Below are 23,746 nucleotides of genomic sequence, written 5' to 3' on the forward strand. Positions count from 1 at the left end.
TTAGTGGTTCTCATGGTACCGATACTAGGCAAAGATTTGCACCAGTGTGTGTCGAGCCATGAGGACAGTGATGACATTGTGGCCTCTTCAACTTCTCGTGGTCAGTCTACAGTACAACATAGAAGAGCTTCATCTCTTGGCCAACGGAATTTTAGTACAATAAAATGGAGCTGTTGTGTTGGTGCCAGTACAAGTATCACGGGTGTATTCACATAGAACAGTCTCCGTGGTGTAGTGGTAAGACACTCGCCTGGCGTTCCGCGAGCGCTATGTCATGGGTTCGTATCCTGGCCGGGGAGGATTTACTGGGCGCAATTCCTTAACTGTAGCCTCTGTTTAACGCAACAGTAAAATGTGTACTTGGATGAAAAAACGATTCTTCGCGGCAGGGGATCGTATTCCAGGGACTTGCCCGAAACGCTACGCGTACTAGTGGCTCTACAAGAATGTAACAACTCTTGTATATATCTCAGGAGATTGTGACAATTTTGTACCAGAAATACCATTTGATGATATGGATGTTGGTGTTACACACACACACACACTTATCCATATACTGGTGACAATATGAGTGAAAGTGAATATTTTATGGCTTATTTTGATGAGCCTTACATGAAATATCTTGTTAAGGAAATCAACTGTTACACAGTGCAACTAACTGCTTCTGGATTATTACCAACTTCACGTACGATATGTTGAAAAGCAACAACTATGGCTGAAATGTACGCATTTCTTGTCTTGTGTATGATTATGATGAAACATACTGTGGAACATGTCATACAAGTTTATTGGAACAAAGATAGTGTTGTTTCAACCCAAGTTTTCAATAAATACATGTCACGAGACAGGTTCCTTCTAATTCTAAGGTTTGAACCACTTGAAAAACAATAATAATGTGGATCGAAACAATACTGTGGAAAGTGAGGAAATTTCCGAGATTTATTTGTACCGGGCCAAAATGTAGTGATAGAGGAATTGCTAGTTCTTTCCAAGGGATGTCTTGCTTTCAAGTAGTATATCCCATCAAAACTGCACAGGTTTGGGACTGAAATTCTTTGAGTTGCGTGAGTGTGAAACCAGAATAGTGAGTGATATGATATTATATTACAGTACTGTACTGATGTAGACTATTCCAGTGAATGTGGATGGTGCTGTGGATATAGTATACCTTGGGAGTGGTGCTGTGGATATAGTATATTGTATCCCATCAAAACCCAAAACCCAGTATATCCTATCTTGGAATCTTTAATATTTTTTATTTTTTGTTTTGTTTTTGCAGTGATAATTCATTGTCAGGGGACAGACAGCAAATTTACACATACAGTACATGTTAGGCTTATATTGAGGTCCCCTCTTCCCCCCCCCCCCAAAAGTTGAATTACTGGCCCTCCCCAGGATGCCTCACAACGAGCTGACTCACTCCTGGGTACCTATTTACTGTTAGGTGAACTAGGGCATTAGGTGATAGGAAACGCGCCCAACCATTTCTGTCCCGCCTTGGATTTGAACCCAGAATTTTTTATTGCAAGTTGAGAATGAACCCAATTGCACTACTAGGACCCTATCATTCCTCAAAGGGACCCTGATATTCCTGTACAGGTCGTAAGTATCTGGCTGGCTTGCTAAATGTTACTTGTTTTTCGTTTCTGTCTTACTTACCGTTTATGAGTATTTATAACACATGTTTGCTTCAGTAAGCTTATGTCCAATGTGTTTTAATAACTAATGCACTGTTTAATCTCGGCTGAAATCTTATTTGGTTTTGTAACTGTGCACTGCCTTAGATAATGTTCCAGTTGTCTGTTGGGCATATCTTCATAGTGCTGACATTTCCTCTCATCTTCTCCAACCTATAAACTTCTTTCCCATGCACATGGGGTAGCCAAGCCTGATGCATTGTAAGTGTACTTCTGTTTTTGTATTGCTCCCTTTCATGAAAATAAATGGTTTGTAGTTGGTTGAATTCTTGTACCAACCAGCAGATCTTGATGTTGCAACTGCTGTGTTGTTCTGTACATCTTCTGCATTGCTTGATCTCTAATTATTTGCTTAATCTGTGCTAGAATGTATGTCGATTATTAAAGGCTGGTAATCTCTTGTATTTCTCTTTAGAAACAAGAGATAGAGAATTCATGGTTGTGAAGGGTCTCTTTGATTTAGAAATCTCTTGATGAAGAGCTGTTGTATAGTGAACATAGGCAGACCCTGATCACAGTCATTGTTAATGATACTGTCAACCTTCAGGCACTTGCTTAGGCCTGTAGGTCTATGGTAGCAACCTATCCGGTGTTCAGCATTGTGTATTTCTTTCACAAGAAACAGGAATGTGAGCTTAATGAATATACAAGTTAGAATGTTTGTTTTTTAAAATCCCATTATATATTAGAGAAACTACAAATTTAATTTCATCCTGATAAGACAATGTGATGAACACCAGACACCATCTACAGAGTCCCACCATGGGTTATCAGGCCACTAATGCCTCTGTAACCCTTTCAACCACTACCCACGGGATGGGTATGGTGTTCACCACCACCCACAGAATGGGTATGGTGTCCAGCCACAGAACTTATGGGGTGTATAATAAAGTACTTAACTAACTTTTGAAGGTTGCAATCTTCTGGTCAACATAAGACACAATAAGCTGTAACCACACTACCTAGCATAACCATACACTTAAAATAAGGAAGCCCAGAAACATCCTTTAACAATGCACTCAAATACTCGGAAACCAAAAAAACTGTCAAGGGTTCAAGGAGCTTACATTACAGAACACATTACTCAGCATTAGGAAACAGTTACTTTAATGCAGCATAAGTAATCCCCATGCAAGTACAGTAGTCCAATATACAGGAATACGTTATGTAGAAAGCATGACTGCATAACAACATGTAAATAATAGTACACCTTGCAAGTGGTGGTGGTATAGTACAATTTGAGTGATGCTATACCGCAGAAAGCCCAGTGTGTCGTAAGAGGCAGCTTCTATTTCCATCCACCCAAACTCATTTCTATATATGGCAAAATTTTTGCTTGGAACAATCCAACAATCCTACATGTATTATGTTAACTGGTAATTTGTTCCAAAAATCAGCAAACCTATTTTAAAAACCTGTATTACCTGGATCTTTTCTGAATACAACTTGCCCAATTTGCATCTATCATTTTGTGTTGATATATCTAACACCTTATTAATATCCCCCCTTTATACACTCTTAGCATTAGTTCACTTTTATATCTCCCTTTACTCTAGCATTTCTAGATAATTTTAAATTACTTTCTTAATCTCTTCTTATAAGGGAGGTTTCTATGTCCTTGGGATTAATTTTGTCATTCTTTGCTGTACACTTCCAAGTCAATTTATAATTTACTACAATTAAATCTGGCCTAACAAGGGCAAGGTAAAGCTCAAGAATAACACACAGCTTATGGCTAACTCATCTAGATATGAATCTCATCATCTTGTATGCCTTATTCCATACATATTGCATTGATTTTATTTGTAATCCCATACAATCTCACACCAGTAAACTATCACAGGTTATCTCACACTGATATCCTCACACAGGCAACCTCACACAGGCAACTTCACACACATACCCGAGACCAAAGAGCCAAAGCTCAACCCCCGCAAGCACAATTAGGTGACAACAGGTAACCCCACACTAGTAACCTCTCAGAAATAACACGTAATTATCTATTTCAGGTTCTGCATGGCTACTTAGGGCAAGCTGTGCAAGCTTTACTGTGAATACTACGTGCAGTCTTTATTTCAGTGGCTCAAGAAATATTTCTTAAACTACCAATCAAACTAAGTAATCCGTTCATTATCTGCTGAGACTACAAAATAGTCCTACCTTGGCTGTGGTCCTCTGGCCTTCTGTGCTCCACCAAGGCTGACCTCGCGAGGGTCGCGATCGCACTCGGCCTCTGACAACTCCCGGGAATCTGAGAATCCCGTGGGAGGCCGCAGTGGCCCACCCACCGCTCCCTCCACTGAATACACACTCTCCAGCGTGTTTGACCTGAGGGTGCGGGGGGGACACGATGGTCATGGGTCCCATAGAAGGATATAACAGGGGAGTCTTGCTGCTATAATTATAGGAAAGGTATGTGCATGTTGTTTCAATTGGCTTCAATGCATGGATACTGACTGAAGTGAATGCAAGGATAGTGACTGAAGTGAATGCAGGTGCAATAACAAGACATTCAGGTCTCTTAATAACAGACACGTCTTGCTAAGGACAAAAGATGCTCGAATAAGTGCACAGAAGCAGTGGGTATATTGCAGGTATTTACTATTTTCCATTTATCTAAAGGAGGTAAAGATAAACACAAAAATCAAACAGAAGTATAGTAAGAGAACATATACTAAAAATAACCTGAGCCTCGATGAAAAATGTAAATTAGAATTAAAGAGAAGAAACATTGATTTTAAAGTCTTTGTTTTCTCAAAGCCATTCCACATTAGTTTATAAATCTGTCAACACAACTGCCATTGTTTTATCTCTTCATTCATATCACCAAAAAGTGAAGGAGAACAAGACCGGAAGGCCAGAGATGACCTGGTATATGCTCTCAAGGCCTGGAGGCCAGAGATAACTTAGTATGCACTCTAAAGATCCGAAGACCAGAAATTACCCAGTATGCACTATCAAGACCTGGAGGCCAGAGATGACCCTGTATGCACTTACCAAGAAAGAGTCCAACAGGTTCAGCAGCTGCCTGTAGGCCCACATATCCACTACTGCCCAGTGGTCCGGCACTTCTTGGAAGAACTTATCTAATCGTTTCTGGAAAACGTCCACCTTTGTTCCGGCAATATTTTTAATGTGTGCTGGGAGAGTATTGAACAGCTGTGAACCTCTGAAGCCAATTGATCCCAATGCCAATTGCTACAGTGCTCTCTGATTATGCCTATGGCACCTCTACTCGTTGGTTCTATTCTACATTTCCTTCCCTATCTTTTGCTCCAGTATGTTATTCTACTTTTAAAATTTGGGACCTGGTCTTCCAGTGTCTTCCATGTATATATTATTTGACATCTCAATTGTCTCCTTTCCAGAGAGTACATTTTGATAGCTTTGAGATGGTCACAATAATTTAAGTGCTTTATTCCATGTGTGTCGTGTATGTTCTCTGTATTCCCTCTATTTCAGAAATCTCTTCTGCTCTGAAAAAAGAAGTGAGTGCCAAGCAGTACTCAAGGTGAGACAACACCAGTGATTTAAATAGTTAGCATTGCTGTGGGATCCCTGGTGTTATGGATTCTCATAATCCATTCTATCATTTTTCTGCCTTTTGCTATATTTGCTTGGTTATGTTCACTAAATGTCAGGTTGTCAGACATCATAATTACCAGATCTTTTACACGTTTTCCTTCTATGAGTAAGTCTGACTTTGTCTTGTACTCTGTATTTCATTAACTACCTCATTTTTGCCATACCAAAGTACAGTACTACTTAGAATTCATCACCGTTAAACTTGTTATTTTCCATTGCCCAATCAAAAATTTTATTAATATCGGCTTATAATTTTCAGCATCTACAGACCCTGTATGTACTTTCAAAACCTGGAGACCAGAGATGACTTGGCATGCACTCTCACCTGGATGCCAGACATAACCCGGTATGCACACTCAAGGCAATTGTTACTTTGAACTTGACTTTGAATAAATAGAGCCCCTTGAAAGGTCTCTCGACTTCCCAACACTGTCAACAAAAACTGATCGGAAACACATTCAAAATTTTTTGTAGGAAACTCTTGATCCAAAACTTGCATTTTGAAAAGGGAATTCTGCAGTTGTATTTTGCATGTGTCTCGTGAGAAATATTCAGAATTCAGTATAGTACTTATTTTATGTCTTGAAAGCACCTTTGTTATACTTCTTTAGAAAATTTTGCAGAAGTTAGAAAAAGCATCTGGTATGTTTAACCATTAAACTGCTCAAAACATCGTATGATGTCTTGAGTAACTGTCGATAAATAGCGCACGACATCATATGATGATTGGGAGCATCACGCAAGATTTAAAAGTCCCACGGCTACACAGGGTTCACGTCAGCTTCCTCATGGCTCTTGTAAACAGACGCCATTTAAAAAAAAAAATTGTTGGCAACATTCCCGGGTGTGAAAACCTCAGTATTGTACTGAATGAGCCACCAAGATTGGCGCACACAGCATGAGCTCACAGCACTGCTGTTCAGCTTGTGACCACAGCATCGCCTAGAAATTTGAAAAATATATACAGTATATATATTGTAACTGGTATTATTTAGCAATGATTGTATTATAGAAGACTTCTGACTGTGATAAAAATGACCAAGATTCTGATAATAGCAGAATTGTGATAATTTGTGCTGTGTAGTATTGTGGGAGAAGTAATGTTAAGGGGGGGGGAGGGCGGTAGCGTCGTCTGCCGAATCTGTGTGGCCACCTATTACTGTCTGCACTCACCCTACCAGCTTAGTGGTTTGCTATGGTGAACACAAATGTAAATTGTACAGTACTACATTCTGATAATAGCAGGATTGTTGTGATAATTTGTGCTGTTTGTAGTATTGTAGGAGGAGTAATGTTGAGGGAAGAAGGGCTGTAGCGTCGTCTGCCGAATCTGTGCGGCCATCTGTTACTGTCTGCACTCACCCTACCAGCTTAGTGGTTTGCTATGATGAACACAAATATAGATACTACGTTCTAATAATAGCAGGATTGTTGTGATAGTTCACGCTGTTTGTAGTATTGTGGGAGGGAGGGAGGGGGCTGTAGCGCCGTCTGCCGAATCTGTGTACTCACCTAGTTGTGCTTGCAGGGGTTGAGCTTTGGCTCTTTGGTCCTGCCTCGACTGTCAATTAACTGATGTACAGATTCTAGAGCCTACTGGGCTCTCTCATATTTACATTTAAAACTGTGTATGGAGTCAGCCTCCACCAAATCACTTCCTAGTGCATTCCATTTACTAACTACTCTGACACTGAAAAAGTTCTTTCTAATGTCTCTGTGGCTCATTTGGGTACTCAGCTTTCACCTGTGTCCCCTTGTGTGTGTACCAGTCGTGTTAAATAATCCATCCTTGTCTACCCTGTCAATTCCCCTGAGAATTTTGTATGTGATGATAATGTCTTGCAGTTCACGCAGCCTTTCCTCATAACTCGTGCATCTTAGTTCTGAGACTAGTCTAGTGGCATACCTCTGAACTTTTTCCAGCTTCATCTTGTGCTTGACAAGGTATGGGCTTCATGCTGGGGCTGCATACTCCAGGATTGGCCTTACATATGTGGTATACAAGGTGCTGAAAGATTCCTTACACAGGTTTCTGAAAGTAGTTCTGACGTTAGCCAGCCTCGCATAGGCCGCTGATGTTATTCTTTTGATGTGGGCTTCAGGAGACAGGTTTGGCGTGATATCAACTCCTAGATCTTTCTCTCTGTCCATTTCATGAAGGACTTCATCTCCCATTCAGTATCCAGTGTCTGACTTCCTGTTTCCTCCTCCTAGTTTCATTACCTTACACTTGGGTTGAAATTTAGTAGCCATTTGTTGGACCATTCCTTTAGTGTGTGGCCATATGTTACTGTCTGCAGTCACCATACCAACTTAGTTGTTCACTATGGTGAACACAAATGTAGATACTTATCTATAACGAGTATATATAGTGTAATAACAACAAAAGGAGTATGTTGGGCGAAGCCATTTTGGTGAGGGAGGTGGCATCTTCATGACTTGCCATGCTGTGTAAGGGTGGTCACTATGCTCTTTGGACACCATATTAGCTTAGGTGTACAGTTATGGTGAACAAAACATGTCAATACTTATATATAATGTGTGTATATAGTGTAATAACACCACAAACAGTTTACTTGAAGGAGGAATGTTAGTGCATCTGGCCTTGAACCAGTGAGGGAGGGAGCATCAGCTGTGTGTGGCAATCTCTGTCAGTCTGAACTAATGAGACCAGCTTAGTTGTACAGTTATGGTGAACAACTCCTGCCCAAAACACTGCGCGTACTAGTGGCTTTACAAGATTGTAATTACCATATTATGTATCCTCACAATCCCAATGTACCTTCTTGTATATGCATAAATAAAAAAATAAATAAATAAAACATGCAGAAACTTGTATATAACCTGTGTATATAGTGTAATAACAGCATAACTATTTGTTTATTGTTTTATATGGACATAATAATTGAATCACGAATATGAACACAATGCTTTTCAGTATAGCGATGATTCACACTTTTTATTATATAAATCACAATGCTTTTCAGTATAGCAATGATTCACACTTTTTATTATATAAATATATCACACTACACACTATTGAATAATATTACTGCAAAAAAAAAAACTTAGAAAAAATCAGAGAGATAGAAATAATTAGGTAATAATATCTTTGTGGCAACTCCCGCCCGACAGCTCAGGCGGAGCTGACTGCCTCTGACGCTTGCTGTGTCAACGCCTCTTTTTTGCCAGACTTCCCCGACCTATTGCGGCCCAAATATGCCACCCTACGATTTTCTTTATTATTTTTCCTGTGATTAGGGAACACAAATGAACACTTTCATAAGATGAAATATTTTTTTTTTTTTTCTCACCTGTGGGAGTTGGACACTATAGCCCAGAGCAGTTTAAGGGTTAATTAGAAAAATTATTTTGGATATAAATCTGTGAACAAGGAGATACGTGTGCCAATAAACAAAACATCAAAGACTTATTTTGCATGTGAACACACTTAAGATTATGCATGAGATTTAGTTTATATTGTTGGCATTATCATCAAAACAAGCATATATAGTCTATGACAACATTACGGGTCAAATAATAGCAATAGAGGCCCTGCTGCTTTCATCAGCAAACATTGTATGCATCAAATCTAGTTACGTAACAAATACATGAAAATTATGCATAGGTAATGCATGCAAAGACAAACATGAACTGAGTACACATCAGAAGGAGAACTCACACCCATGTCACTAAACCGTGAAGAACAATCTCCCAAGTGAAGCAGATACACATGCATGGGTCACAACATTGCATGTTATTGCTCTTGTATGACTTAAAAATATTTATGATTAACAATACTATGCAATGTTTCTTAACTCTCTGGCCAGTTCCGTTGTCTGGTGTTAAAGCATCTCTGGCCAGTTCAGTGGTTGCCTGTGATACTAAACAATGTGGCCAGTTCAGTGGTTGCCTGTGATACTAAACAATCTGGCCAGTTCAGTGGTTGCCTGTGATACTAAACAATGTGGCCAGTTCAGTGGTTGCCTGTGATACTAAACAATCTGGCCAGTTCAGTGGTTGCCTGTGATACTAAACAATGTGGCCAGTTCAGTGGTTGCCTGTGATACTAAACAATCTGGCCAGTTCAGTGGTTGCCTGTGATACTAAACAATCTGGCCAGTTCAGTGGTTGCCTGTGATACTAAACAATCTGGCCAGTTCAGTGGTTGTCTGTGATACTAAACAATCTGGCCAGTTCAGTGGTTGCCTGTGATACTAAACAATCTGGCCAGTTCAGTGGTTGCCTGTGATACTAAACAATGTGGCCAGTTCAGTGGTTGTCTGTGATACTAAACAATCTGGCCAGTTCAGTGGTTGCCTGTGATACTAAACAATGTGGCCAGTTCAGTGGTTGCCTGTGATACTAAACAATCTGGCCAGTTCAGTGGTTGCCTGTGATACTAAACAATCTGGCCAGTTCAGTGGTTGCCTGTGATACTAAACAATCTGAATCTTTTATGAATAATATTTATAATATATTTATCTCGGTGCTACACTAATTGACGGAAGAAATGAAACCCGAATCAAACGGCAATTATAACGAAATAAAGTATATGTACTAATGGTTCATGGCTGCTACTCCCGTGGTACATGATTGTTACTCTGATGGTACATGGCTGTTACTCCCATGGTACATGGCTGTTACTCACACAGTACATGGTTGTTACTCCCATGGTACATGGCTGTTACTCCCATGGTACATGGCTGTTACTTCCATGGTACATGGCTGTTACTCCCATGGTACATGGCTGTTACTCCCATGGTACATGGCTGTTACTCCCATGGTACATGGCTGTTAATCCTGGGGTACTTGGCTGTTACTCCCGTGGTACATGGCTGTTACTCCCGTGGTACATAACTTCATCCCCCCCACCACCACCTCCATTGCACATGGCTAATCCTGTCTTCAGTTAACCTAACAAATTATTTAATTAAAAAAAATACATCAGAATTCGTATAAAAAATATTGATTATATATAAAAAAAATAGTAAAAATTAGAAAAAAAAAAGTTTTGGGAGTGAGTCTATGCATGCAGTTGATATGATAGACTTGTGTTCCAATCTGCTCCATGTGTACACAACCGGCTCTATCACTCCACGACACCATTGTACTCGCCTAGGTGTGCTTGCGGGGGTTGAGCCTTGGCTCTTTGGTCCCGGCTATCATCTGTCAATCAACTGGGTAGAGATTCTTGAGCCTGATAGAGCCCAAATAGGCTCTATCAGGCTCAATTTATCTCAATTACACATTCACACACACACACAAAAAAAAAGAGGTGGAACTAAAGAGTTGAAGTTCACCCACCTTATGTGCACACACATGGCTGTTGGAAACATCATTTTCAGCTGTCTACTTTTGCACAAATAAGTGAGTCTGTTGTACATGTATATGTGAGTCTGTTGTACATGTATATATGGGTATGTTGTACATGTATACATGGGTATGATGTACAGATGTACATGGGAATGTTGTACATGTATATGTGGGTATGCTCAAGCACTATTGCCATAAATTATTAACTGAAAATTATTTGGCTGAGTTATTAAGTCAATAAACTTTAACTTTCATTACTGTTGATTGATAAGAGTTCCTTCTTCATAAATGTTACAATGTTTCTTGATGCAGAAAGTGCCATGACTTTATTAAAGTTAGATATTTTACATATGAACAAAGTCTTCACCTTAGGACATGGGCATGTGCAGGAGTGAAGGCATGGTGTCTACGGGCATGCTGAGGGTGGGCATGCTGTTGGGTGGGTGGTGGGTTGGTTGGCTGCTGCTGTTGCTGCTGTTGAAGGTGGGGTGGGCGGCGAGGCGGGACTGGGGACCGTTCATCGTTGCTCTCAGTGCTCGAGTCTGGAGGGTGGAATGTGAAGTCTGCACCTTTAGAAAAGAGAAAGTGTAGGCTGAAAAAACCCACTAAGAGTACACATGCACTGTATGTATCAGTCTAGTAGTACCTACTGGACATCTATAGCTGTCTAGACACTTGTGGGTAGCCTCACCCAATTTTGCAGGGGGAATGGTCTGGGGTACAGGACATACTTAAAGTGGTTGGGGGAGGCCTAAGTTAAATACTTTAAGAAATATAGCATGTCACCCATCCTTGTGTGATTTTTCACAGTCTGAAATTAAGTTGGGAATGTGTTTATCATAAGAGTTCACTGTGCACTTTTGTGATTTACTTGAAAAGATGAAATTAATTTTTTTGGATTATGGTGATGAAAATAGCGAGTAGGGAAGATGGTTAGTGATGAAAATAGTAATGTGTAGATGATTATGGTGATGAAGATAGTATGTAATGAAGGGGGTAAGATGAGGGGGAATGGGGAAGATGAGGGGACAAGATGAAGATAAAACAAAAAATAGAATAGAGGTAGATAAGGGGAGACACAGACACAGACCCAAGCTATGGCAGGCAACTCCCTTCATATTTCTGTGTGAGAGGATGTTTTTGTGTTGGTTTGGATGCCAGATACTTGGGGTTAGCCTCACTCAACTTTCACACATGAAGCATGAGGGAGTATGGAAGTGCCATAGGCAAAGCAGGCTGGGCTCCAGTGCCACACTTTAAAAAATATCAGCATCTAAACCCGGCCTCCTCTCTCGCCCCTGTGCAATTTTCATAAAGTCAAATTTTGAAACACTGTTGTCTGTAGACTTATAAGGCAGGGGGGAGAGGGAAGGAGAAGCGTTGAGAGGGGAAAGAGAGAGGGGCGAGAGGAAAGGAGAGGGAAGATGAAGATGGGAAGGGAGGAGAGATATGGAGATCGATGATTACCAAAGTGTTGGAGGAGTTCCGAGACCCACATGCACCCTCAACACTCGTGGCATATTTTGGACACAGTTATTTCATCAAATACTTGAACAGGCTAGGATTGCATTTAGAATACATTGTGTGTGTGTGTTTTGAAGTTTTTTCATGCTTTTTCTGTCTCCAGGTGCCGATGCTTGTTGCTCTTCCTTGTCACTTCCAAAGTTATACTTTTCTTTATTCCTCTCTAGCTTTTGTTGAGGCTTCTAACTCAACTGCTCTCTTGATCCAGAACAATGTTCCCTTTATCCCTCTCCTTTTTCAGTAGATTATTAATTCCTCTTGCACTCGTATCTTTAAAGGTAAATGGTACACAGTCTGTCCCATTTATCTCCCCCCTACATACTTCTCTTTCTCCTCCCAATCATAGTTGCCTCTTGAACTCATTACCAGAGCCTGTGCTCCTTTTGGGTGATTTTAACTGACAGCATGCCTTCTGGGGGTGATGCTCTAACAAATACTAGAGTTCATCTTCTGGAACCTTTTGTCCCCTCTTCTCTATTGTCTCTCCTGAATTCCGGCAAGTCAACTCATGTTGACTCAACCATTCGCATCCTTTCCTGTATTGATCTTTCCCTTTGCTCGTCCTCCATTTATGCTTTTTCCATCTTTCGTGGAGGGTCCTTAATGACCTCCATAAGTAACCATTTCCCCATTCTCATAACCCTCTTTTCTTTCCACTCTCCTCTCTCACTCCCTCAGTGGAGGTTTGATAAGGCAGATTCCTGGAATCACTTTGCTCTCTTTGCTCCTCTTTCCAAATTTCCAATTTTCCTATCCAATTTGTCTTTCTTTCAAACCATTTTTTTTCATATACTGTATTATTGGATGTTGCTCTCTTCTTTATGCCTTTTGTTGTGTGTAAATATGGTCCCAAGTTCAGTTTACACTGTGCTTGGGCTGTACTCTGTAAGCTTGCAGCCTGGAAAAGGCACTGGCACTGGCAGACTCCTGATTCTTTTACAGTATTTTGTTTCGGAATGCGAGTTCGATGGTTCGTAGGGCCATCTGTACAGCTAAACTGGAGGGTTGTAGATCCGATGTCTCCACCATTACATTTGACACCCCTCTCCCTTAAATTTGGAAGAAGATCAGTAAGATTGCTGGCAAATTTGTTTCAGACATGTTGACTGTCCTTCGTCTACATGGTTTTGTCATAGCAGATCCGGAGATGGTTACGAACCTCCAGGGTTTGCACTCTTCAGCAATTAACTCCAGTGCTCACCTTCCTCCTGCTTTCCTTATTTGCAAGCCCTTTGAGTCTTGTACCTTAGCCTTTTGCACTCGCCTCCAGTTCCACCTATCTCTACTCTCTGAAAACTCGAGTCTGCTCTGTTCCTCTGTGGTTCTACAGTGGTGGGCTCGGGCAGCATTCATTACGAGGTGCTTCATCTCCCTTAAGGTGAATTTCAAAATTTACTGAATGTTTATACAGTAATCGTATTTAGAGAGACATAGTCAGTCCCTGCGGACTTGCTTGAGGCGGTTGTTCTTCCTCTTAAGAAACACGGTACTCTAGGGACCTCCTCTAAGGATTTTCATCCCATTGCCCTGACAATCATGAGGCATTTAAAATCACAAGCTGAATAGCAGTGCTCAATGCTCATTTGTCATTATGGTTGACTCTCAGTGTTCTCTTGGCTCTGGAGTCATTTAATCCTATTCATCCTGTGGTAGTCGAACTCAAATATCAGCTGTTTCTAATCTCTTGCAGATTAAAGTCAGTTGAGTTTTGCTGGGTTCCCAGCTATATTGGTACCATTATTCCTTTAAACGAGCACATGGACACTGCCACTAAGGAGGCTTTCCGCACTCATTCTATTTTCTAAAAAGGTTTATTTCGATATCCACAGTCATTCATTCCTTGATCCATGACCATTGGCACGGTCATTGGTCAAGTGTTACTGATAACAAAGTGCGTGTTTTAACCCTTAAACTGCGCATGGCGTATATATACGCCCTGAGTAACATGTCCCACGGTGCGCATGGCGTATATATACGCCATAGGGTGCCTGGCCCGCGGCTACACTGGGTTCACATTAGCTTCCTCAGGGCTCTTGTAAACAGACGCCATTTTAAAAAAAAATCGTTGGCAATATTCTCAGGTGTGAGAGGCACAGTACTGTTGGAGTAACCAAGGCTGGTGCATGCAGCATGAGTGAACAGCATTGCTGTTCAGCTTGTGACCACAGCATCGCCAAAAAATGTAAAAATAAATATATGATTGTTATTATTTAGCGATGACAATATTACAGATGACCCCTGACTGTGATATAAATAACCAGGGTTGTGATAATAGCAGGATTGTTGTAATAATTAGCGCTGTGGAGGAGTGATGCTGAGAGACGGAGGGAGATAACATCGTTTACTGACTGTGTAGCCACCTGTTATTGTTTGCATTCACCATACCAGCTCAGTGGTTCTCTATGGTGAACACAAATGTAGATACTTATATATAATGTGTGTATTAGTGTAATAACAGCAAAAGGATTATGCTGGAAGGAGCCATTTAGGTGACGGAGGTGACGTCGTCTGCACGATTTGTCTAGCTGTTTAGAGGGAGGCCACTATGCTCTTTGGGCGCACTACAAGCTTAGGTGTACAGTTACGGTGCATACAACATGTAGATACTTATATATAATATGTGTATATAGGGTAATAACACTGCAAACAGTATTGTTGGGGGAGAAAGTTTAGTGCGTGTGACCTTGAATGAGTGAGGGAGCTGCCAGCTGACTGTGTGTAGCGACGACTCTTAGTGCCTGAACTAACAATATCAGCTTAGCTGTACAGTTGTGGTGAACAAAATATATACATACTTCTATATAACGTCTGTATATAGTGTAATAACACCACAAATGGTATTGTTGGGGGAGAAAGTTTAGTGCGTGTGTTGAGGGAGTGGCAGTGAGTGGCTGGCTGGTGTGTGGCGGTAACTCCTTGTTGCTTTTCAACTCTCATTACCAACTTAGTGGTTTGTTATGGTGAACAAAACATGCAGATACTTATGTATAACCTGTGTATAGAGTGTAATAGCAGCAAAACTATTTGTTTATTGTTTTATGAACATAATAATTGAATCACTAATATGCGCACCATACTTTTGAGTATAGCGATTATTCACCACTTTTATTATATAACTATATTACAATACACACTATTGAATAATATTACTGCAAAAAAACTAAGAAAAAATCAATCGGAGATATTGAAAGAATTAGGTAATAATATCTTTGTGGCAACTCCTACCTGTCAGCGCGGGTGATGCTGACCGGCTCTGACGACCGCTTTGTCAACGCCCACTTTTTGCCAGACTTCCTCGGTCAATTGCGGCCAAAATATGTCGCCTACGCTTTTTTTTTATTTTTTCCGTGCTCAGGGGACACAAATTAACATGTTTAGAAGATGAAATTTTTTTTTTTTTTTTTTTCTTGCGCACAGGGGTGTAAATATCCTCAGGACCCCTGAGCAGTGGAAGGGTTAAGGGTAGCCTGACTGCTTGGCCTTCCTCCTACCACTGTAACCAGCAATTGGAAATGACTAATGAGGTTATGTATTGGTCATACATGCTGCATTCATGGGCACTTAAATGCTGCCCCTGCTTCTTATTGTCCAAACTGCATTGTCCCTCTTACTGTACATCTTGTAGAATATCCTGATTTTCAGGACATTTGTGTGGATAGCGTATAGCTTTATAACTGTCCCTTGTGGTCATTTGTCCCTCATAGAATCCTTTATGAATCCGATACATTTGATATTACTCCCTTTCCAGTACCATATATGCTTTTGTTCTCGTATTGGCCTTCTCGGTGATATTTAGTGACTTTTGAGTATTTAGCGACACTGATAGTACTATGCCGTCTCCCTGGCTTGCTGCCTTTGGATAATTACTTGCCCCTTGAATCATTCCATGGTTTAGGTATGCTGATATTTTGTGTATTTGGCCTTCAGTTGTAAATTTGGATGAATTCTTAGCAAAACTTAATTATCGTCACCTCTAAAACTTACTAGTACTATAGACACCTAAATTGAAGTTTGCAATTTTTAGATATTCTTATTCATTGGAAATATTTTAAAAAATTTAGTATTTACAGAAAACCTACAAATAAGCAGACAATGAGTCACAATAACATGGTTGAAGATATGATGATCAAACCAAACACACACACACACACCAGAAGATGAGAAGACGAAGAAGTTTTGGTCCGTCCTGGACTATTGTCAAGTAGATTGTAATAATGGTCAGGGACAGACCAAAATGTCGTCGTCTCATCATCTGGTGTGTGGTTTGGTCATGGACTACAAATAATTTTTCTTAAGAGTTCATTATCTGTCAGGGCATATATTGTTTAACTAAATTTTTTCCTCCATGTATGTAAGAGTTCTTCAGGGTGTTAGCCTAAGATTCTTGGATGATGAAGTTTATTCTATTGGTCTCGAGCTTTATTGTTCACAAATTTTTGTTAAGAAGTTTGCTATAGCAAAGCTCAATGTATATATGCAAAATATGCACTGCAAAAATTCAGCCAAAAATGTGATATGCTTACTATATTTTTCTTGGTTCAAAACAATTGCCAAGGCCTTGAAACCTTTTGGTATATATGTAGTTGGAAAATTATTATAAACAGTCCTTGTAGTTGAAAACTGTAATTTACAAAATACCTTATAAAGATTGTAATACATTGTATGTTAGTCAAACATCCAGAGATTTGACATTTTGAATTTTGCAGGAAAAAAAAAATCAGTAAAAATGTCCAATTATCTAATGTTCTTCATTTGTCAGAAAAATCTTGCCAAATTAATTGAAGGAAGTCTTCTTTAAAAACAAATTGTACAAGCATTTTCAATAGAAACATTATTGAATCTGCTTCAAAACAAATTACAAATCCATACAATATAAACATTAAAAATGGATAAAAATTTTACAAACCATTATTAATTGATCAATTAAAAATGATTTGAGTAAGATCACTAATGCAGTTCTCACTAGTAGGGTCACTTCCTGGAAATCACATGTATTGATTAATGGACCTTCTGCAATTTCCTCTTCCTATGTTACAATACTACAAAGACTTTTTTCACCTCACATGTATCCTTCCTGCCTATATATCTTCCTCCACTGAACTGTAATGTTAATTGTTCTGCTGGGTTAACACGAAAGTACTTCAGGAAAATACCTGTAATTCTTGCAGGTATTTTTGTTATAACAGGTATTTTGTAACAGGTAATTCTGTTATCTTCCCGTCGTATATACCTGTAATTTTGTTATATTTTCAATTTTCGTAGTACTTTTGTACAAATTTACATGATTTCTATACAGTACATAATTTCTACAAACATTATACACAGTTCCTACATAATTTTTGTAGGACTTGTGTAGAATTTGTAGAAATCATCTTCAATTTGTGTAGATTTCTTGTAAGAATTGTGTAAAAGTTTTGTCTATATAGAATTTCTGCATAATAGAAAAATGTAAAAAAAAATACAAATTCTAAACAAATTACAAATTTAGAAAGATTCTATAAAATTTAAACAAATTCAACAATTTCTACAGATATTCTACTGAAATTCATAGTAAAAACTTTACAAATTTCCTGTAGATTTATTTTTTTATGTAGAAATTTTGTAGATCTACACAAATTCTACAAAAGTTTTTACTATTAATTTCAATATCTGAAGAAATTGTATAGAATATTCGTAGCATTTCTAGAAATCTTAGTTTTGATAGTACTGTACATAGAAAATCTACAAAATTTCTACAGATCTACAAAATTTGCAGTGATTACTACAAGTTTTTGTACACATTTTGTACATAGAAAATCTACAGAAATGCTACAAAATTTTACAAATACTACGAATTTTGCAATTTTTAATGAGTTTTTATTGATTTTTTGTAGAATGTCTGTAGACATTTCTTCAGCAGTCCTAAAAAAATCTACAGAAATTTAAAAATTTTGCAGTTTTAAATGAGTGTAGAACTTTTTTTTACGAGTTGCTGTAGAAATTGTTTAATTTTTGTAGAATTTTTATAGATTTATTTTACAATTTCTGAAGAAATTTTGCAAGTTCTAAAAATGTACAAAATTCCCACAGAAATAATTATCCAAACAAGGCGCTAAACTATGGAGGGTTATGTAGCACAAAATTTCTACATTCTACAAATAATCTAAAAACAATTAAACAAAACTCATTAAAAATTGCAAAATTTGTAAAAATTTTGTAGAATTTATGTAGAAAATTGGTGCTACATAGTCCCTCATGACTTGGTGCCTTCTGTAGAACTAGTAAAATTTCTGTAAAAATTCTAATCATTTCTACAGAAATTCTACATCATTTCTACACAATTTTTACAACAATTCTACATAATTTCTACAGAAATGCAACAATTTCTACAGAACAATAAAAATATAGAAATAAAATTTATACAGAATTTCAATAAAATTTTACAAAATTTAATCACAAAGATTTACAAATTCTGCAGTTTTTATATGAAAGTTTTGTAAAATTTTATTGAATTTCTGTATAAATTTTATTTCTTTATTTTCTGAAGAAATTAAGTATAATTGCTGTAGAAATTGTGTATAATTTCTGTAGAAATTATATAGAATTGCTGTAAAAATTGTGTAGAATTACTGTAGAAAATTGGTGCTACATAGTTCCCCATGTCTTGGTGCCTTGTTTTGATAATGACGTTTATAGAAATTTTGTAGAATTTGTAGAAATGTTCTGTTGAACTATAGAATTTCTTCAGAAACAATTTCTACACAATTTGTTAAATTTCTACAAGTTCTACATAATCTACATAATTTCTACAGAAATTCTATATAATCTCTATAGATATTCTACATAATTTCTACAGGAAAATACAATTGTAGAAATAAAATTATACAGAAATTCAATAATTTTATAAAATTACATTTAAAAACTGCAGAACTTGTAAATTTGTGTAATAAAATTTTGTAAAATTATTGAATTTCTGTATAATTTTATTTCTACAATTTAATTTTGTTGAAATTTTGTAGAATTTCTAAAGATATTGTGCATAAATTTTGTTTCTACAGAAGCAATTATCAAAAGAAGGCACTAAGCCATGGGGTACTATGTTGCACCAATTTTCTTCAGAATTTCTATAGAAATTCTCCAGATTTTCTTCAGACTTTTACCAAAAACTTCTTCTAAAAACTGCTGAATTTGTAATTTTTGTTGTTGATTTCTATAGAAATTATGTAGAAAGAATTTATGTAGTAGTTTTGTACAATTTTTGCAAAATTTCTATAGAAATTTTGTAGAAAATTGGTGCCACTTTCTCCCCATGGCTTGGTGTTTTCTTTTGATAATTACTTCTGTAGAAACAAAGTTTCTGCACAATTTCTGAAGGAATTCTACATAATTTCTTATAAAAACTGCAAAATTTGTAATTTTTTGTAGCTTTTCTGTAAAAGTTATGTTGAATTTCTGATGAAATGATGTAGATTTTTTGTAGGAATTAAGTAGATTTTTGGTAGAAATCCCAAAAGATTTCTACAAAAAATCTACATAATTTATACAGGAATTCTACGTGATTTCTACAGAAATTCTACATGTTTTCTACAGAAATTCTACAATATTTATACAGACATTTTACAGTTTTGTAGAAATTATGTAAATTTTCTGTAGAAATTATGTAGAATTTCTACAGAAATTATACACAAATTGTAGTTTATAAAAGTTTTGCAGGATTTTTGTGGAAATTATGTAGGATTTCTGTAGAAATTTTGTAGAATCACTGTAGAAATTTTTGAATTTTCTGTAAAATTTTTACAGAAATTCCACAGGAATTCTACAATTTTTCTGTAGGAAATTCTGTAGAATTCCTGTATGAATTCTGTAGAATTACTGTAAAAATTCTGTGGGATTCCTGAAGGAATTTTATAGGATTCCTGTAGGGAATTCTGTAGGACTCCTGTAAAAATTCTGTAGGACTTGTAAAAATTCTGTAGGACTCCTGTTGAAAATTCTGCAGGATGTCTATAAATTTTGTAGAATTCCTGTAGGAATTCGAGAAATTCTGTAGGATTCCTGAATAGAATTCCTGTATAAATTCTGTAGGAAATCCTGCAGGATTTCTGTAAGAAAGTGTAGAAAATTCTGTAAGATTCCTGTAAGAAATTCTGTAGCAGTCTTTAGGATATTCTGTATGATTCCTATTGAAATTTTGTAGAATTTCTGAATGATTCCTGTAGGAATTCTGTAGGATTCCTGTAAAAATACTGTAGGATTCCTGTAGGAAATTCTGTAAGATATTTCGTAGGATTTCTGTAGAAATGCTGTAGGATTCTTATTTTAAATTCTGTAGGATTTGTATAGGAAATCCTGAAGGAATTTTATAGGATACCTGTGGGAATTCCTACAGGATTCCCGTGGGGGTTCCCTGCCGGGATTCCCGTGGGGGTTCCCTGCAGGGATTCCCATGGGGGTTCTCTGCAGGGATTCCCGTGGGGGTTCCCTGCAGGGATTCCCGTGGGGGTTCCCTGTAGGAGTCTTGTAGGGATTCCTGCTGAAATTCCTACAGGATTCCTGTAGAGATATAACAGGGTTCCTGTAGGGATTTGTACAGGGAACCTGTAGGGGTTCGTACAGGGTTCCTGAAGGGGGTTCCTACAGGGGGCTCCTACGGCATTCCTGGAAGGGGGTTCCTACGGGATTCCTGGAGGGGGGTTCCTATGGGATCCCTGGAGGGGGGGGGGGGTTATCTACGGGATCGCTGTGAGGGGGTTATCTACGGGATCGCTGTGAGGGGGTTATCTACGGGATCGCTGTGAGGGGGTTATCTACGGGATCGCTGTGAGGGGGTTATCTATGGGATCGCTGTGAGGGGGTTATCTATGGGATCGCTGTGAGGGGGTTATCTACGGGATCGCTGTGAGGGGGTTATCTACGGGATCGCTGTGAGGGGGTTATCTACGGGATCGCTATGAGGGGGTTATCTACGCGATCGCTGTGAGGGGGTTATCTACGGAATCGCTGTAAGGGGGTTATCTACGCAATCGCTGTAAGGGGGTTATCCACGGGATCACTGTAAGGGGGTTATCCACGGGATCGCTGTAAGGGGGTTATCTACGCGATCGCTGTAAGGGGGTTATCTATGCGATCGCTGTAAGGGGGTTATCCACGGGATCGCTGTAAGGGGGTTATCTATGCGATCGCTGTAAGGGGGTTATCCACGGGATTGCTGTAAGGGGGTTATCCACGGGATCGCTGTAAGGGGGTTATCTACGGGATCACTGTAAGGTTATATACGGGATCGCTGTAAGGGGGTTATCCATGGGATCACTGTAAGGGGGTTATCCTTGGGATCGCTGTAAGGGGGTTATCCATGGGATCGCTGTAAGGGGGTTATCTACGCAATCGCTGTAAGGGGGTTATCTATGCGATCGCTGTAAGGGGGTTATCTACTCGATCGCTGTAAGGGGGTTATCCACGGGATCGCTGTAAGGGGGTTACGGGATCGCTGTAAGGGGGTTATCCACGGGATTGCTGTAAGGGGGTTATCCACGGGATTGCTGTAAGGGGGTTATCCACGGGATCGCTGTAAGGGGGGTTATCCTTGGGATCGCTGTAAGGGGGTTATCTACGGGATCGCTGTAAGGAGGTTATATACGGGATCGCTGTAAGGGGTTTATCCACGGGATCGCTGTAAGGGGGTTATCCTTTTGATCGCTGTAAGGGGGTTATCCTTTTGATCGCTGTAAGGGAGTTATCCACGGGATCGCTGTAAGGGGGTTATCCACGAGATCGCTGTAAGGGGGTTATCCTTTTGATCGCTGTAAGGGGGTTATCCACGGGATCGCTGAAAAAGGGTTATCCACAGGATCGCTGTAAGGGGGTTATCCACGGGATCGCTGTAAGGGGGTTATCTACACAATCGCTGTCAGGGGGTTATCCACAGGATTGCTGTAAGGGGGTTATCTACGGGATCGCTGTAAGGGGGTTATCCACGGGATCGCTGTAAGGGGGTTATCTACGCGATCGCTGTAAGGGGGTTATCCACGGGATCGCTGTAAGGGGGTTATATATGCGATCGCTGTAAGGGGGTTATCTACGCGATCTCTATAAGGGGGTTATCTATGCGATCGCTGTAAGGGGAGTTATCCACGGGATCGCTGTAAGGGGGGTTATCCTTGGGATCGCTGTAAGGGGGTTATCCACGGGATCGCTGTAAGGGGGTTATCCTTGGGATCGCTGTAAGGGGGTTATCCACGGGATCGCTGTAAGGGGGTTATCCTTGGGATCGCTGTAAGGGGGTTATCCACGGGATTGCTGTAAGGGGGTTATCTACGCGATCGCTGTAAGGGGGTTATCTACGCAATCGCTGTAAGGGGGTTATCCACGGGATCGCTGTAAGGGGGTTATGCACGGGATCGCTGTAAGGGGGTTATGCACGGGATCGCTGTAGGGGGTTCCTACAGGATTTGTGGGGATTCCTACAGGATTCCTGTGGAAATTCCTACAGGGTTCTTGTAGGGACTCCATGATTCTTGTAGGGATTCCCACAGGATTCCTGTAGGGATTTCTACTGGGTTTCTGTAGGGATTTCTACTGGATTTCTGTAGAGAGTTTTCAGAGATTCCTACAGGGTTCCTGTGGGAATTCCTACAGGATTATTTTAGGAACTCCTTCAGGATTACTGTGGGGTTTCCTACAGAATTCCTGTAGGAGTTCCTACACAATTTCTATTGTCCCCACAGGAATCCTGTAGGAGTTCCCACAGGAATCATGTAGCAACCCCTACAGGAATCCTGTAGGAATCAGAGAAACCTGTAGGAGCCCCCAAAGGAATCCTGTAGGAGTTCTTACAGGATTCCTGTAGGAGTCTCCACATGAATCCTGTGGGAATCTCCACAGGAAACTTGTAGGAACCCCTACAGGAATCATGTAGGAACCCCCTACAAGAATTCTGCTGGTACCCCCCCACAGGAATCCTGTAGGAGTTCCCACAAGAATCCTGTAGGAATCCGCACAGGAACCCTGTTGGAACCCCCCACAGGAATCCTGTAGGAACCCCCACAGGAATCCTGTAGGAACCCCGACAGGAATCCTGTAGGAACCCCCACAGGAATCCCGTAGGAGTTCCCATAAGATTCATGTAGAAATCCGCAAAGGAATCCTGTAGGAATCCCCAGGGGAATCTTGTAGGAATCCCTAAAGAAACCCTGTAGAAATCCCTACAGGAATCCTGTAGGAAATTCCACAGGAATCCTGTAGGACTCCCCACAGGAATCCCTACAGAAACCCTGTAGCAACTCCCCCCCCCCCCCCCAGGAACCCTACAGGAACCCCCACAGGAATCCTGTAGAGTCCCCATAGGAAACCCCACAGGAATCCTATAGGAAACCCCACAGGAATCCTCACAAACTGAAGGACTCCCTATAGGGACCGTGCAGGAATCCTGTAGGAACCCCCACAGGAATCATGTAGTACCTAAAGGAATCCTGTGGGAATCCCCACAGGAATCCTGTGGGGATTCCTACAGCGTTCCTATAGAGATTTCTACATGGTTTCTGCAGGGTTCCTTCAGGGATTCCTACAGGGTTCCTCTAGGTGTTTCTACAGGATTCCTGTAGGGGTTCCTACAGGATTCCTGGAGGGGTTCCTGTGGGGATTCCTAC

The 23,746-nt window shown here is 39.8% G+C and overlaps 2 protein-coding genes and 1 long non-coding RNA gene across 8 annotated transcripts in view; 1 reads left to right on the forward strand and 2 right to left on the reverse strand.

The window, feature by feature from the left end:
• The window catches only part of LOC123771937 (phosphatidylinositol glycan anchor biosynthesis class G), a 74,817-nt gene extending 68,930 nt beyond the window's left edge, over positions 1 to 5,887 (forward strand). For 2 of the 6 annotated variants that reach the window (XM_069337844.1, XM_069337846.1), the window contains 3 exons: positions 3,707 to 4,109; positions 5,160 to 5,208; positions 5,542 to 5,887. The gene's annotated coding sequence lies outside the window, so the exon portion shown is untranslated. Of the gene's footprint in view, positions 1 to 3,706; positions 5,209 to 5,541 lie in introns of all 6 variants that reach the window. The other 4 variants (XM_045764764.2, XM_069337843.1, XM_045764763.2 and 1 more) reach the window with 3 other exon arrangements.
• The window catches only part of LOC138349880 (uncharacterized), a 609,089-nt gene that overhangs the window by 352,158 nt on the left and 233,185 nt on the right, over positions 1 to 23,746 (reverse strand). The window lies entirely within an intron of this gene.
• Positions 1 to 23,746, reverse strand: part of LOC123771936 (cell adhesion molecule Dscam1) — a 138,032-nt gene that overhangs the window by 1,157 nt on the left and 113,129 nt on the right. Inside the window, exons 30-31 of the mRNA XM_069337449.1 lie at positions 10,966 to 11,167; positions 3,858 to 4,025 (exon numbers count right to left, since the gene is read on the reverse strand). Coding sequence (XP_069193550.1) covers positions 3,858 to 4,025; positions 10,966 to 11,167 — 370 coding nt within the window. The remainder of the gene's footprint in view (positions 1 to 3,857; positions 4,026 to 10,965; positions 11,168 to 23,746) is intronic.

The sequence above is a fragment of the Procambarus clarkii genome, chromosome 38 (genome assembly GCF_040958095.1).
Source record: "Procambarus clarkii isolate CNS0578487 chromosome 38, FALCON_Pclarkii_2.0, whole genome shotgun sequence".
Classification (NCBI taxonomy): Eukaryota; Metazoa; Arthropoda; class Malacostraca; order Decapoda; family Cambaridae; genus Procambarus; species Procambarus clarkii.